The sequence below is a fragment of the Microcaecilia unicolor genome, chromosome 1, assembly GCF_901765095.1.
Source record: "Microcaecilia unicolor chromosome 1, aMicUni1.1, whole genome shotgun sequence".
NCBI lineage: Eukaryota > Metazoa > Chordata > Amphibia > Gymnophiona > Siphonopidae > Microcaecilia > Microcaecilia unicolor.
The window spans coordinates 608552964-608567410 of record NC_044031.1 but is presented as its reverse complement, the minus strand read 5'-3'; the positions used below and the strand labels follow the sequence as shown (position 1 = coordinate 608567410).

Here is a 14447-nt window from a genome sequence, read left to right as displayed (position 1 = left end):
CCTTTATTATTAGCCTTCCTTCTTTACCAGCTACAGTATTCTTTAGGGCAGTGGTTGAGTCACGTGTTTGACTCCTTTCTCTGTGGCAAACAGTTCCTCTTTGTTCCACTCACACTTGTATCCACTCTCTCACTCCTTTGTAGCTCCGTATTCCCCAGTGCTCTTTTCTGGTGGACAAGCAGGTTGATTAACACCCAGGTTGGGTTCTATCTCCTTTCCTCTTCCAAATCATTTCCCCATAAGGACTGTCTTTGGCAGCAGCTTCAGTCTGTTACTCTCTTGTTCCGAGGATCAATCGGGACTCTCTGATGATCAAAAATCTCTTGTGAAGATTTGGAAGGAGAATCAGTAAGGAAAAAAGCCAATATTCAGCATATTACCCAGCTAGCTAACTGGGTAGCGAGCTGAATACTGCTGCTGCCTATTTAACTGTGGGCTCTGCCCTGGACTAGCTAAATAGTGCCATAGTAGTTACAAGCAATATTCAGTGACACTACCTGCTTATGTGCTGCTGAATATTGGCAGATGGCCAGCTTAGCAGAGCTTAACCAAGCAGGACTCTCTTCTGTGGGATTAAACCTTTTGGAATGCTGAACCCAAAATTAATTAGCAAATAAATTAAGTTGGTGGAGGGGTCTTCTGTAGCTAGAATCTTGAAAGATATGGCAGAGTAGTCTCAAGACAAATTCTGATAGGAAACTTTGTTGTATAGAACCTGGGATATAACTCTGGGAAGAGGAAAGTTACACCCTTGTACATTTTTTACATTCCATTGTCTAAAAAATACAATTCAAAATACATTATTAGTAGGAGTTTATTTCTCTCATCTACATAACATACTCTGCACTTTCAGTGTGAAAGAACAATCAATATATTCACAAAGTAATCAGAATAAAAAAAATTATCTTGATTGTATAGGTCTTCTTACTTTTTTTGTCATAGCAAACCCACATTGGTTCTGTTTTCTAAAAATGCCTTAAGGCCCCAATAATATTAGCTGTGACCCCACCTGTGTTCAGTCACATTAGTTTACCTGATTCAGTTGCTCTTCAATGAAGAATCAGGCTGTTTCTACTGTGTAGACCGGACCGGATGGGATCCACCCCAGGATATTGAGGGAGCTCAGAGAGGTTCTGGCGGGTCCTCTTAAAGATTTGTTTAATATATCCTTGCAGACGGGAGAGGTTCCGAGGGATTGGAAAACGGCGGAGGTGGTCCCTCTTCACAAGAGTGGTGATAAGGGAAGAAGCTGGAAACTACAGGCCGGTAAGCCTCACTTCGATTATTGGAAAAGTAATGGAAGCAATGCTGAAGGAAAGGATAGTGACTTTCCTGGAAGACAATAAGTTGCAAGATCCGAGACAACATGGTTTTACCAAAGGGAAATCGTGCCAAACGAATCTCATTGAATTCTTTGATTGGGTGACAGGAGAATTGAATCAGGGACGAGCTATAGACATAATCTACTTAGATTTTAGCAAAGCTTTTGACACGGTTCCCCACAGGAGGCTCTTGAATAAACTGGATGGGCTGAAGATAGGACCCGAAGTGGTGAACTGGATTAGGAACTGGTTGACGGACAGAAGCCAGAGGGTGGTGGTGAATGGAATTCGCTCGGAGGAGGGGAAGGTGAGTAGTGGAATGCCTCAAGGATCGGTGCTGGGACCGATTCTGTTCAATATATTTGTGAGTGACATTGCCGAAGGATTAGAAGGTAAAGTTTGCCTATTTGCGGATGACACTAAGATCTGTAACAGAGTGGACACCCGGGAGGGAGTGGAAAACATGAAAAAGGATCTGAGGAAGCTAGAAGAATGGTCTAAGGTTTGGCAATTAAAATTCAATGCAAAGAAATGCAAAGTGATGCACTTAGGGAATAGAAATCCTCGGGAGACATATGTGTTAGGCGGGGAGAATCTGATAGGTACGGACGGGGAGAGGAATCTTGGGGTGATAGTATCTGAGGATCTAAAGGCGACAAAACAGTGTGACAAGGCGGTGGCCGTAGCTAGAAGGTTGTTAGGCTGTATAGAAAGAGGTGTGACCAGCAGAAGAAAGGGGGGTGTTGATGCCCCTGTATAAGTCGTTGGTGAGGCCCCACCTAGAGTATTGTGTTCAGTTTTGGAGGCCGTACCTTGCAAAGGATGTAAAAAGAATTGAAGCGGTGCAAAGAAAAGCTATGAGAATGGTATGGGATTTGCGTTACAAGACGTATGAGGAGAGACTTGATGACCTGAACATGTATACTCTGGAAGAAAGGAGAAACAGGGGTGATATGATACAGACCTTCAAATATTTGAAAAGTATTAATCCGCAAACAAACCTTTTCTGGAGGTGCGAAGGAGGTAGAACGAGAGGACATGAAATGAGATTGAAGGGGGGCAGACTCAAGAAAAATGTCAGGAAGTATTTTTTCACGGAGAGAGTAGTGGATGCTTGGAATGCCCTCCCGCGGGAGGTGGTGGAAATGAAAACGGTAACAGAATTCAAACACGCGTGGGACAAACATAAAGGAATCCTGTTCAGAAGGAATGGATCCTTAGGAGCTTAGCCGAGATTGGGTGGCAGAGCCAGTGGCGGGAGACGGGGATAGTGCTGGGCAGACTTATACTGTCTGTGCCAGAGCCGGTGGTGGGAGGAGGGGCTGGTGGTTGGGAGGCAGGGATAGTGCTGGGCAGACTTACACGGTCTGTGCCCTGAAAAGGACAGGTACAAGGTAAGGTATACACAAAAAGTAGCACATATGAGTTTATCTTGTTGGGCAGACTGGTTGGACTATGCAGGTCTTTTTCTGCCGTCATCTACTATGTTACTATGTGTAACATAATTTGAAGCAAAGGTCTAATGTATCAGAAACAGAACCAGCTAAAGAACTGTAGGATAAAGTTATTCAAAGGTAAAGAGAGTTTGTAAGAAAATTTCAATGTGTCTAAATATCCCTTGGGGTACTGTCAATTGTTGTAAAGTGGTAACTGGCACCAAAAAGACACTGCTTCGATTAGGCCATCCCTTCAAAGTCAGTAGCCTTGAGTAAACATCACTGTGAGCCTTAAGATTACTTTGAAAGAACTATAGAGGCCTGTTTGATACTGGGGCAAATGTTGACTGTTCAATGATTTCAAGATTATTCTACAGATATAGTCTGTACGAGAGAGTGGCAAGAAGGAAACCTCTGCTGAAGGAAAGTCATGTGATGTCTGATATCATTTGCAAGGAAACAGGCTGTGTTGCATATGTAAAAGAAGGTGGTGTGGTCTGAGTGAACAAAGAGGATCTTTATAATCTTAATGCTGAGCAATACCTATGGTTTAAAACACAGCACATCATCTGCTAATGCTATCCCTATAATAAAGTATGGCGTTGACAGCATTATGTTATGGGACTGTGTCGTATCAACAGGGACAGCAACACTTTTGATGATAGAGGAAAAGGTGGATGGTGGAAATTATAGGTAGATCCTGAAGGAAAATCTGTTCTGTCTGCCATAAATCTGCGATTCATAGTGATCCAAAGCACAAAGCAAAAGTAACAACGAAGTGGGTCAACAAGAAGAAAGCAAATGACTTGAAAGGTCCAGTCAAAACCTAGACCTGAATACAAAAAAGTTGTGGCAAGACTTGAAGAATGTGGTCCACAGACAAACCCAAGCCAGCTTGAAAGAGTTTGAGCCATTTTCCAAGAAGCATGAACAGAAAGTTCACCACTTTACTATGCAATGTTGGTGGACAGTTTTCCTAAAAGGGGCATTTTCAATATGATGTCTAAATCCAATTTTAGTAATTTTGCTGAAGTCCAAAAATCAAATGGTGAACGTGGCCATTTTCAAACCAGAAAAATGTCTGTTTCGAAAATGGCCATTTCCTAGACGTTTTGTGCTCAGTGCTTTTTTTCTTTTGTGACCATTTTCAAAAAAAATTTTAAAGAGAAAAATGCACAAAAACAAACCATTGAATTATATATTGAGGGGGGGGGGGGCAGCGTTCTTGGTAGACTGGCCACACAGACATCCCAGCAGAGCAGTGGGACACCTTAGGGGGCACTGGAGTGGATATCACATAAAAGGTCCCAGTATGACCAACACACAATCCCTCCACTGCAAAACATTAAGCACAAACTCATGCAAAAACACATTCAGAACCTTACTGTACCATAACAGCACTAAATCCCAGGACACAAAGAGAAACAACCTTAGTGAAAAGGCGGGAATCATAGACCAGTAATAGAGATATGAAGGCAAAATTCTGAATAGAAAACACAAGGAGTCAGACTCTGCATGTATAACAATGCTAGAGAAACAAACATGGAAATTGAAGATATCAGAGATGCATATTTCCCAAAGCTGACATGTTCCAACTGATAAATTCAAAATATTTTTTTCAACCTTTGTAGTCTAAGCATTTTATTTTTCCATTTGATTTGGTCTGTGTCTCTTCTGTTTTTCCTGGATCTCCTGTCCATTTAACATTTCTTCTTTCTCCATGTCTACCATCTGTCTTCTTTGTGTGTCCCTATCTATCCTGTCCAGCACCTCTCCTCTGTGTCCCTGTTAAGCATCTGCCCTCTTAGCATTTCTGTCCAGCCCTTTTCCAGTGTCCCTGTCTATTCTTAATGCATATCCAGCATCTCTTGTCTATGTCCTTTATCCCCTCCTTCTTCCCTTCCTCCCATACCCCACAGATCCATCATTTCTCCCTCATGGCCCCCCTCGTTCTGGCATACCTCCTCCCTGTCTGTGGGTCCAGCGGCTTTTCTCCTCTGTTCCAATCCCCCATCTGGTCTCTTTCTCTTCCCTCCCTCAGTCTGGTCTCTCTCCCCTCTTCTGCTCCCCTTCCCGCCACGTCCAGCACATGTCCATCTCCCTCTTGGCCCAGCACATGTCCATCTCCCTCCAGCCACACCCACCCCGGCCCAGCACATCTCCATCTCTCCTAGTCCCCCCCCCCCCTCAGGTTTAGCACATCTCCATCTAGTAGTCCCCCCCCCTCCCATAGTCTGGCATGGGCTTTCAAGCCTCATTTTTGGGCTCCATCCAATAGCATTCTCCCTCTATGATTGCGCAACTCAGGGCATTGCTCCAATAGGAGCAAAGGTGTGCTGCAGTGAGTCATGATTCTGAATGAACACGCAAGCTCCAGTTAGGTTCCAGTGACAGTATTTAAATATACTGGAACTAGGCAGCAAATTCATCACACACCAGCAGTCTCGGAGGAAGCAGCATCAGTGAGGAGCAAGCAGCAAAGCTGTACTGGAGGAGGAGAGGAGTGAGGCGACAGAGGCAGCAAGCTGAGCTGACCAGAGAAATGGAGGTAGCACAGAGCAGCACATGGTCAGAAGAAGCAGTGAGGGGATGGAGGCAGCAACCAAGCTGAGGGGACCGGAGGAGAGAGGGCAGCACTGAGCAGCACGTGGTCAGCAGCAGTGGAGTGATGGGACAGAGGCAGCAAGCTGAGGTGATCAGAATAGAGGAGACAGCACTGAGAAGCACATGGTCAGAAGAAGCAGTGAGGGGACGGAGACAGCTACCGAGCTGAGATGACCAGAGGAGAGGAGGCAGCACTGAACAGCACATGGTCAGAAGCGGTGCTGGAGGAGGAGAGGAGTGAGGACAGAGGCAGCAAGCTGAGGTGACTAGAGGAGAGAGGAAGCAGTGAGCCTCAGACCTGCAGAAGAGAACTGCACAGAGGTGAGTCAGCTGACTACATTTTTTTGTCTTCCTTTCTGTAGACTAGAGTGGTGGGAACTGGGAAGTGGTTTTATTTTGATTAGCTGGCTGTGTTCGTATCAGAGCTCCAGCTAAAGCAATACCCCCTTTTGTCTTTGTTGAGGGTTTTTAGTGTGTTGCTGTTTGTTGATAAAGAGCTTTTCTACAAGATGCATTGTAGGTTCAGGCAGGGCTCAGTGACAGTGAAGTCGATTCTGGATGAGTTTTGTGTTCAACGTCAAGACATTGTGTTCACTATAGCCAATGCCAGTAATATGAAGGCTGTCCAAACTGCAGCAGACAAATTCATATGGCACTGGTTTGCCACCTAAGGTAGCCAAACTTAGTGGCACCTCAAAAGAACTAGTGACATTAGCAAAATAAAAATTAACAATCAGCTAGTAACAACACTTAAACAATGTGTAGTAACACGATGGAACAGTGTGCTGTTAACACAGAAATCAGGCCCAGATGCATCAATCAAACGTTAAAAAAACTAATACGTAAAAGTCCTAACGAATTTGAAAAAACGTAGAATGCACCAAAAAAACAAGTCGCACACGTTCGGTGTGGTATTGAAAAGTACAGTGTATTAAACATTCGTAATCCCTGTTGGTAATCGGCCCCTAAAGCATGCGCAGAGCAGCCAAGCGTTATGCCACAAACGTCAAAACAAAACAAAAAAAACCACAACACAAACACATGGCTCCCCGCTTCCCCCTGCACTAGAAGAAAATAAAACAAAAATCGAAATAGATCGGGAGTGGGCAAGGGTTAAAGGGTTGTTAGAGGGTCGTTAAGGTTTAGTGCATCCGGCCCTCAGTGGCAACACATTTTTCAGATCTCCATACACTGAGCGCAGAGCCAGGTTTAAATAGAATTTTGTTTGTCTACTGGCTGATTTCATTCAAGTTTTAAAACTAGTTGATGTGGCCACAAAATGCTTCACTACTGACAAAAGCCTCATTGTATCTGGTGTTACCTAGAAAACTAAAATTGCAAAAGCAATTCACTCAAAACGTTTCAGACAGTACCATTGTCTTATAACTGAAAACACATCTGCTTACTATGCTGAATAAATACTTCACAGATCATCAATTGCATTGTACCACAGCTTTGTTGGATCCACAGTTTAAAAACAACTTTGGAACATAGGCACCAACTGAATATTCACAGACACTGGCCAGCTTGAAAGAGATAGTGGATAGATTGCCAGCAGCAGACACTCCAGAAAATGACTCATCTGTCTTGCAACAAGCCAATAAGAAGATGAAATTAGAGGAAATTTTCTTGGGAGACCTCTATTCTTCTTCATCTTCAAATATATCTGAGATATGAATATATTTTCTTTAGCTATTTCAATATTGTATATCTATTTGTAATGACAATATTACTTGCAAAATACACCTTCACATTTCAGAACGATATAATCTGCTTTTTCTCAGGTGGATGCATACTTGACTACTACTGATGAAATCACTGATGATGTCTTGTCCTACTGGAAGTCAAAATCAACTAGGACCATATACTGTAGATGGACTTCTGTTTCTGAATGGACTAAATAAATAACTGCCTGATATTCTTGACTGACTGGTTATTGTCGTCTTCCTTGGTGGATGTTTGCGTTTTATATTTTCATAAAAACGAATTAACCTTCATAAGTAGATACTACTTTTTTAATGGGGACAGAGGAGATTACTCATGGGGATGGAGAAGATTACTCGCAGGGACGGGTTGGATTTGTGTCACTGTGCAACTCTCTAGACCAAAACATCAAACTTTTAGCCCTGGACGTTTTTGCTTTGTTCCATTATGGCACAAAAATGTCCAAGTTCAGGAACTTTCAAACCTTCCGCTGACATGCTCCCTTGTTATTTGGACACACTGCAGATGAACTGCATAGAAAAACGTTTTTAAATTGGGTTTCAACAATAACGATTTGGACGTTTTGGCAAAAAAAAAGTCCATCTGCCACTTTGTGCCGCTTTTTGAATGTTTTTCTGTTTTGAAAATAAACCTCTAAATAATTCATGGTTGTTACTGCTGCAAAAGGGGCTTTCACTAAATACGGTGTGAAGGAGTATGTAATCAAGACTTTTTAGTTTCTTATTCTTCATTACTTTTCAGGTATTTCTATCATTGACTCTACACTTTCAATGTGAAAGGTCAGTGAAACAAACTCCTACTTCACTAAATTGCGTCTCTCTCATTCAGGACCTCTTTTACAAAGCCACGGTACCAATTCTCAGTGCGACAAATGAGAGGAAGTTAAAAGAAGCTGTCAGTACTTTTAATGTAGTCCCATCTTCACAATATGAGTGACAGAGCTAATTACATTTAAGGGCCTATTTCAAGGAGGCTACGGTTAAAGGAGGGAGCTCTGTCCTTTATGGAGAACCCCCTAGCCAGTTTTCAGGATATACACACTGAGTATGCATAAGAAAGATTTGCATGGCTAGAGTCCTGTTACAAAAGATGAGTGGGACACACACACATATGTACATTAGGCTGCTCTAAAAAGAGCTTGTCTTTCCTTAACGGCAACAAATACTGCCATAGATGATATGAGTATATATTCAAGGCCCAAACTTACATCTTTTTGAGGCTACTACTACAAGGTATCTTCTCTTTTCAGGCAAACACATTTAGTAGGCGATATGTGTGTATTTGGAGCAGCATGGATGGGTGAATGTTATGTCATTTCTGGCTTCTAACTTGGGAGAATGCTTGGAGCTGATAAATCTGTAAAAGCTGAATACTCAAGAAAGCCATAAGTAAATTATTTTTTTTTTAATTTGGAGGTGCATAAATAAGACCTGGAATTTTAGCAGATTAACATTCAGAAGCTTTGCTTTCCTTGCCCTTCCCTCCTTCCCCTCTTCATTAAGTTGTTGAAATCACAGATATTTTTCTAGCAGCAGTACATAGTATTCTTGGGACAATTTATTGCTTTCTGAAATTATTGGCCACAAAATCTCCAAATTCTGAGTCATGGGCTATTGCAGTCCATGCTTCTAGAGGATTTATGGTGGAGTATTGGTCTTCTGAATCATGATAACTCCTGGGTTACAAGTGTAAACCTTTTTTTTCTGTATTAGGTACAACAACATAAACATGTAAGTTTTTCCAGTAATCATCTTCGCAGACATGTATATTTTAAATACTGATCCTGGGGTCTCTCCTTTTTTTCAGAGTGATATGCTTGATGTTAACCAGATCATTAAAGACTTGGCAACCATGGTGTATGAGCAGGGGGATACAGTAGGTATGTATCACTCTTTATGTTCATTATCATTTCATTTAGCCCATCAGTTTAATCAGATTTACAGAATTGTATTCTCACAAGAATAACTCAAAGCTACTTACTATATAAAATAATAATTATCTCCAGGTTTACCTTATTGATCATATTTATGTGTATGTTTGGTCATTTTCCTATTGTTGTGCTATGTTAAACTGTTGCTGCTGTACACCACCTTGGGTGAATCTCTTCATAAAGGTGGGCTAGTGCCAACACAGCCCATTCACTTTGAATGGGCTTTCGGCAATGTTACATGGAAGCCGCTAGTATGGCTTAGTAAACAGACCTCTTGAACTATATTCTCTCAGTAACTGGTAACCAATGGAGCTTAAAAAATAAGATTGCAGTGACTGAAATCAAGATAATATAAAAATCAATCTAACAGCAGAGTTTTGTAGCAGCTGTAATCGTTGGATCAATGATGTAGAAGAAACAGCTAACGTTAGACTACAATAATCTAGTCCACAGAGAATTAAAGATTGAACCAAAATTCTGAAATCCACTAGTCTAAAATATTTTGTAAAAATCCTTGACCTTCTCAACATTATAAAATAATGTTTAATAATTTTCTGAGTATGACACTGTATAGACAGTAGGTGGTCTATTTCCACCCCTAAAATTTTTGAATTAAGATCCAAAGAAAACTGCCTTCCAAAGATATGAATTCAACCCAGCTATAAAAACTTGGGTCCCTGATTACTAAGCCATGCTAGAGGTGGGCATCTACACAGCACACGCTAAAAACGCTAGCACACCTTAGTGAACAAGGCCCTTGGTTTTACTCTTATTTAATTTAAGCCTGTGAAAAATAATCCAGTTTTCTATCATACAAACGGCCTTGAAAAGCCCAGATAAGTAATGTTTAATTTACAATCCACATATATTGAGGTTTTTTAAAGACTGATGTGGAGCTCAAATTATTATCCACAAGGGAATATTCCCCAATAGTGGATAGATGTATGCAATGGTCTAATGTTCTTAGGAACAAAGATCGTTGAGCGTCTGAAGTCTTTTTTTCCTCGTATAAAAATGCTAGAGAGTCATACTTGCTAGTTATAGTATTGAATATGAGTTTATCAGCAAGGGCCAGTATACGTTTAAATTATCATACCAACACAAGATCTAATAAGAGGTAACATGTCAGACCATAGTTGAGAAACAGGTAGAATCACAGTGATGTCATCCACATAAATAAAATGTTTTATCTTAGCTTGATCAAGAGCAGCACCCAAGCGTGCTGACTTTAGTAAAATGGGGGAATACCTGAGGAAGGAGCTGATGGGCTGGGAGGACGTACATGAAGTGGAAGGGCAGTGGTCCAGGCTGAAAGAAGTAATAAATAGGGCCACAGACCTTTATGTAAGGAGAGTAAATAAAAGGAAACCGATATGGTTCTCCAAGCAAGTGGCTGAGAAAATAAAGGCTAAAGAGTTAGCGTTCCAGAAATATAGAAAATCTCAAGAACAGGAACACGGGGAGGAATACCAGATGAAACTGAAAGAAGCCAAGAGAGAGGTACGTCTGGCGAAGGCGCAAGCGGAAGAACAAATGGCTAGAAATGTAAGGAGGGGCGACAAAAATTTCTTCAGATATATTAGTGAAAGAAGAAGGACTAAAAAGGGAATTGTGAGACTAAAAGATACAGCGAATCGCTATGTAGATAATGATGAAGAAAAAGCCAATTTGCTAAATAGATACTTTTGTTCGGTTTTCACTGAAGAAAATCCTGGAGAAGGACCGCGAGGGACTGGCAAAAGTACACCTGAGAATGGAATGGATAGAGCACCGTTCATGGAAGAGAGTGTGTATCAACAACTTGGAAAGCTAAAGGTGGACAAAGCCATGGGACCGGACGGGATCCACCCCAGAATATTGAGGGAGCTCAGAGAGGTTCTGGCGGGTCCTCTTATAGATTTGTTTAATAAATCCTTGGAGACGGGAGAGGTTCCGAGGGACTGGAGAACGGTGGAGGTGGTCCCTCTTCACAAAAGTGGTGATAGGGAAGAAGCTGGAAACTACAGGCCGGTAAGCCTCACTTCGGTTATTGGAAAAGTAATGGAAGCCATGCTGAAGGAAAGGATAGTGAATTTCCTAGAAGCCAATAAGTTGCAAGATCCGAGACAACATGGTTTTACCAGAGGGAAATCGTGCCAAACGAATCTCATTGAATTCTTTGATTGGGTAACTGGAGAACTGAATCATCGACGTGCTATAGACGTAATCTACTTAGATTTTAGCAAAGCTTTTGACACGGTTCCCCACAGGAGGCTCTTAAATAAACTAGATGGGCTGAAGATAGGTCCCGAAGTGGTGAACTGGATTAGGAACTGGTTGACGGACAGATGACAGAGGGTGGTGGTAAATGGAGTTCTCTCGGAGGAGGGAAAGGTGAGTAGTGGAGTGCCTCAGGGATCGGTGCTGGGGCTGATTCTGTTCAATATATTTGTGAGTGACATTGCCGAAGGGTTAGAAGGTAAAGTTTGCCTATTTGCGGATGATACTTAGATTTGCAACAGAGTGGACACCCGGGAGGGAGTGGAAAGCATGAAAAGGGATCTGAGGAAGCTAGAAGAATGGTCTAAGGTTTGGCAATTAAAATTCAATGCGAAGAAATGCAAAGTGATGCATTTAGGGAGTAGAAACCCACGAGAGACTTATGTGTTAGGCGGGGAGAGTCTGATAGGTACTGAGGGGGAGAGGGATCTTGGGGTGATAGTATCCGAGGATCTGAAGGCGACGAAACAGTGTGACAAGGCGGTGGCCGTAGCGAGAAGGTTGCTAGGCTGTATAGAGAGAGGTGTGATCAGCAGAAGAAAGGAAGTGTTGATGCCCCTGTACAAGTCATTGGTGAGGCCCCACCTGGAGTATTGTGTTCAGTTTTGGAGGCCGTACCTTGCGAAGGATGTTAAAAAAATGGAAGCGGTGCAAAGAAAAGCTGCGAGAATGGTATGGGATTTGCGTTCCAAGACGTATGAGCAGAGACTTGCTGACCTGAACATGTATACCCTGGAGGAAAGGAGGAACAGGGGTGATATGATACAGATGTTCAAATACTTGAAAGGTATTAATCCGCAAAAAAATCTTTTCCGGAGATGGGAAGGCGGTAGAACGAGAGGACATGAAATGAGATTGAAGGGGGGCAGACTCAAAAAAGATGTCAGGAAGTATTTTTTCACGGCGAGGGTGGTGGATGCTTGGAATGCCCTCCCACGGGAGGTGGTGGAGATGAAAACGGTAACGGAATTCAAACATGCGTGGGATGTGCATAAAGGAATCCTGTGCAGTAGGAATGGATCCTCAGAAGCTTAACCAAAATTGGGTGGCAGAGCAGGTGGGGCAAGAGAGGTTGGTAGTTGGGAGGCGAGGATAGTGGAGGGCAGACTTATATGGTCTGTGCCAGAGCCGGAGATGGGAGGCGGGACTGGTGGTTGGGAGGCGGGATATACTGCTGGGCAGACTTGTATGGTCTGTGCCCTGAAAAAGGCAGGTACAAATCAAGGTAAGGTATACACATATGAGTTTATCTTGTTGGGCAGACTGGATGGACCATGCAGGTCTTTTTCTGCCGTCATCTACTATGTATGACTGCATTAAGAGATTGAAAAGGGAAGAAGAAAGTTGGGAACCCTGTGGAACCCCACTTGAGGGACTCCATCTTTCAGAAAAAAAGCCATTCTTCTTAATGATGTAAGGACAAGCCATCAGAAAGCCATTAAATCAAGATAAAACTGAACCTTGGATACCAAAGTAATTCAAACTTTGAGTCATCAATTCAAAATCAACTAAGTCAAATGCACTACTTAAGTCAAATTGTATAACAATTGCACATTGACCATTGCAGAATAATTCTTTAGCAAATGCTATCAAAGCTGATGCAACAGTTTTAGTGCTTTTGGGTCCCTTTTACTAAGCCATTTTGGTGCCTATGTGCGCCAATGTGGAACTACCGCCAGGCTACTGCATGGCCTGGACGGTAATTTCATTTTGTACATGCGTCCAGTAGGCGCACTGGAAAATTTCTGGCGCTAACCAAGCAGTAATCAGCATTGTACACACGCTGACGATTACCACCTGGTTAACGTATGAGACCTTACCGCTAAGTCAACGGGTTACGGTAAGGTCTTAGGCCCAAAATGACCACGCACCAATTTTCATTTTGCCGCATGTCCATTTTCAACCCCCCAAAAAAGGCCTTTTTTGCAGGTGCTCTGAAAAATGATCCTGCGCACGTCCAATACACGCATCTACACCAGCGGAGGCCACTTTTCGGCGCGCCTTAGTAAAAGGACCCCTTAATTTTTCCTAAAACCAGATTGGGAGGAATGCTATCAGATTTTTGAAGATAACTTTTATCTAATTCAGTCACATATCCCTCCATGATCTTAACAAACGAGGAATAGACACAATTGGATGATAGCTACTCACATCAGATACACCCAGCTTCAGATACTTGTGTATTGGTGTAAGGCCAATGTCACATCTAACAAGAGGAAATTTCCCAGAAATTAACTGAAAATTAAGCCACTGAATAAGAGCCACGAATAGAGTTGGAGAAGCTGATTTAATTAAATATGAGTGACAAACATTCATACAACAAAATGATCTAGCATGTGTTTTGTTAATAAACGTTTCACATCTGGAAATTGTATCTCATTAAATTGCAACCAGATTCTATGAACAGAAACAGAAATAGGAACATAAAATAGTGAAACACAGTAAAAATTAAAACATTTAAGCTGGTATCCAACTAACTGAATCTTAGTTTGGAAATAAGTGGCCAAATCAGAGGCAGGTGGAGAAATAGAGTCCAAGGTGTTTACTAGTTGTTTCACCTTAGTTAACTGATCATGTAAAGAAAATAATTTCATAACATCTGGTTTAACATTCCCAGCGATCTTAGAATAATTCTCTCTCCTCTTCTTGGTCAATAGAAACTTATATTCATGAATCTTAGTTGCCATAGGTTTTTATTTTCTAGGGTAGGGGAACATCTCTACAATCTCTCTAATCTACTACAGGAACATTTTAACAGTGTATGTTCCTGATCAAACCATTTCTCTGAGTTTCTACAGATTTTCAGTTTATATTTAACTGGAGCTAAGGTATCAAGAATATTTCCACATATAGAATTCCAGCTTTCAAGAAAAGTATCATCAGAAAAAGAAACAGAAGGAAGCTGACTATCAGCTTCCTTCCAAAATTCATCTGGATTAGCCTTCTCTTTTTAGCAAGAAGAATGTTGAGATACAAATTTTTTCTTAGATACTTAGTGAAATCTAATAAAATATGATCCGACCATGGAACAGCTGTAATAGAGTTAAAAGATAGTGAGGCACATCCCTTAAAAGTAGTAATAGTAGATGATACTACAAGATCAAGTTGATGGCCTTTTCATGAGTGGGAGCATTGAACAATCTCTGTAATCCAAATGCCTCTAGAGAGTCA

The 14447-nt window shown here is 41.8% G+C and overlaps 1 protein-coding gene across 5 annotated transcripts in view; it reads left to right on the top strand.

Annotated features, from left to right (window-relative positions):
- Positions 1-14447, top strand: part of TSNARE1 (t-SNARE domain containing 1) — a 956130-nt gene that overhangs the window by 511149 nt on the left and 430534 nt on the right. For all 5 annotated transcript variants that reach the window (XM_030219717.1, XM_030219709.1, XM_030219685.1 and 2 more), the window contains exon 10: positions 8894-8966. In XM_030219717.1, the coding sequence (XP_030075577.1) occupies positions 8894-8966 (73 nt within the window). The remainder of the gene's footprint in view (positions 1-8893; positions 8967-14447) is intronic.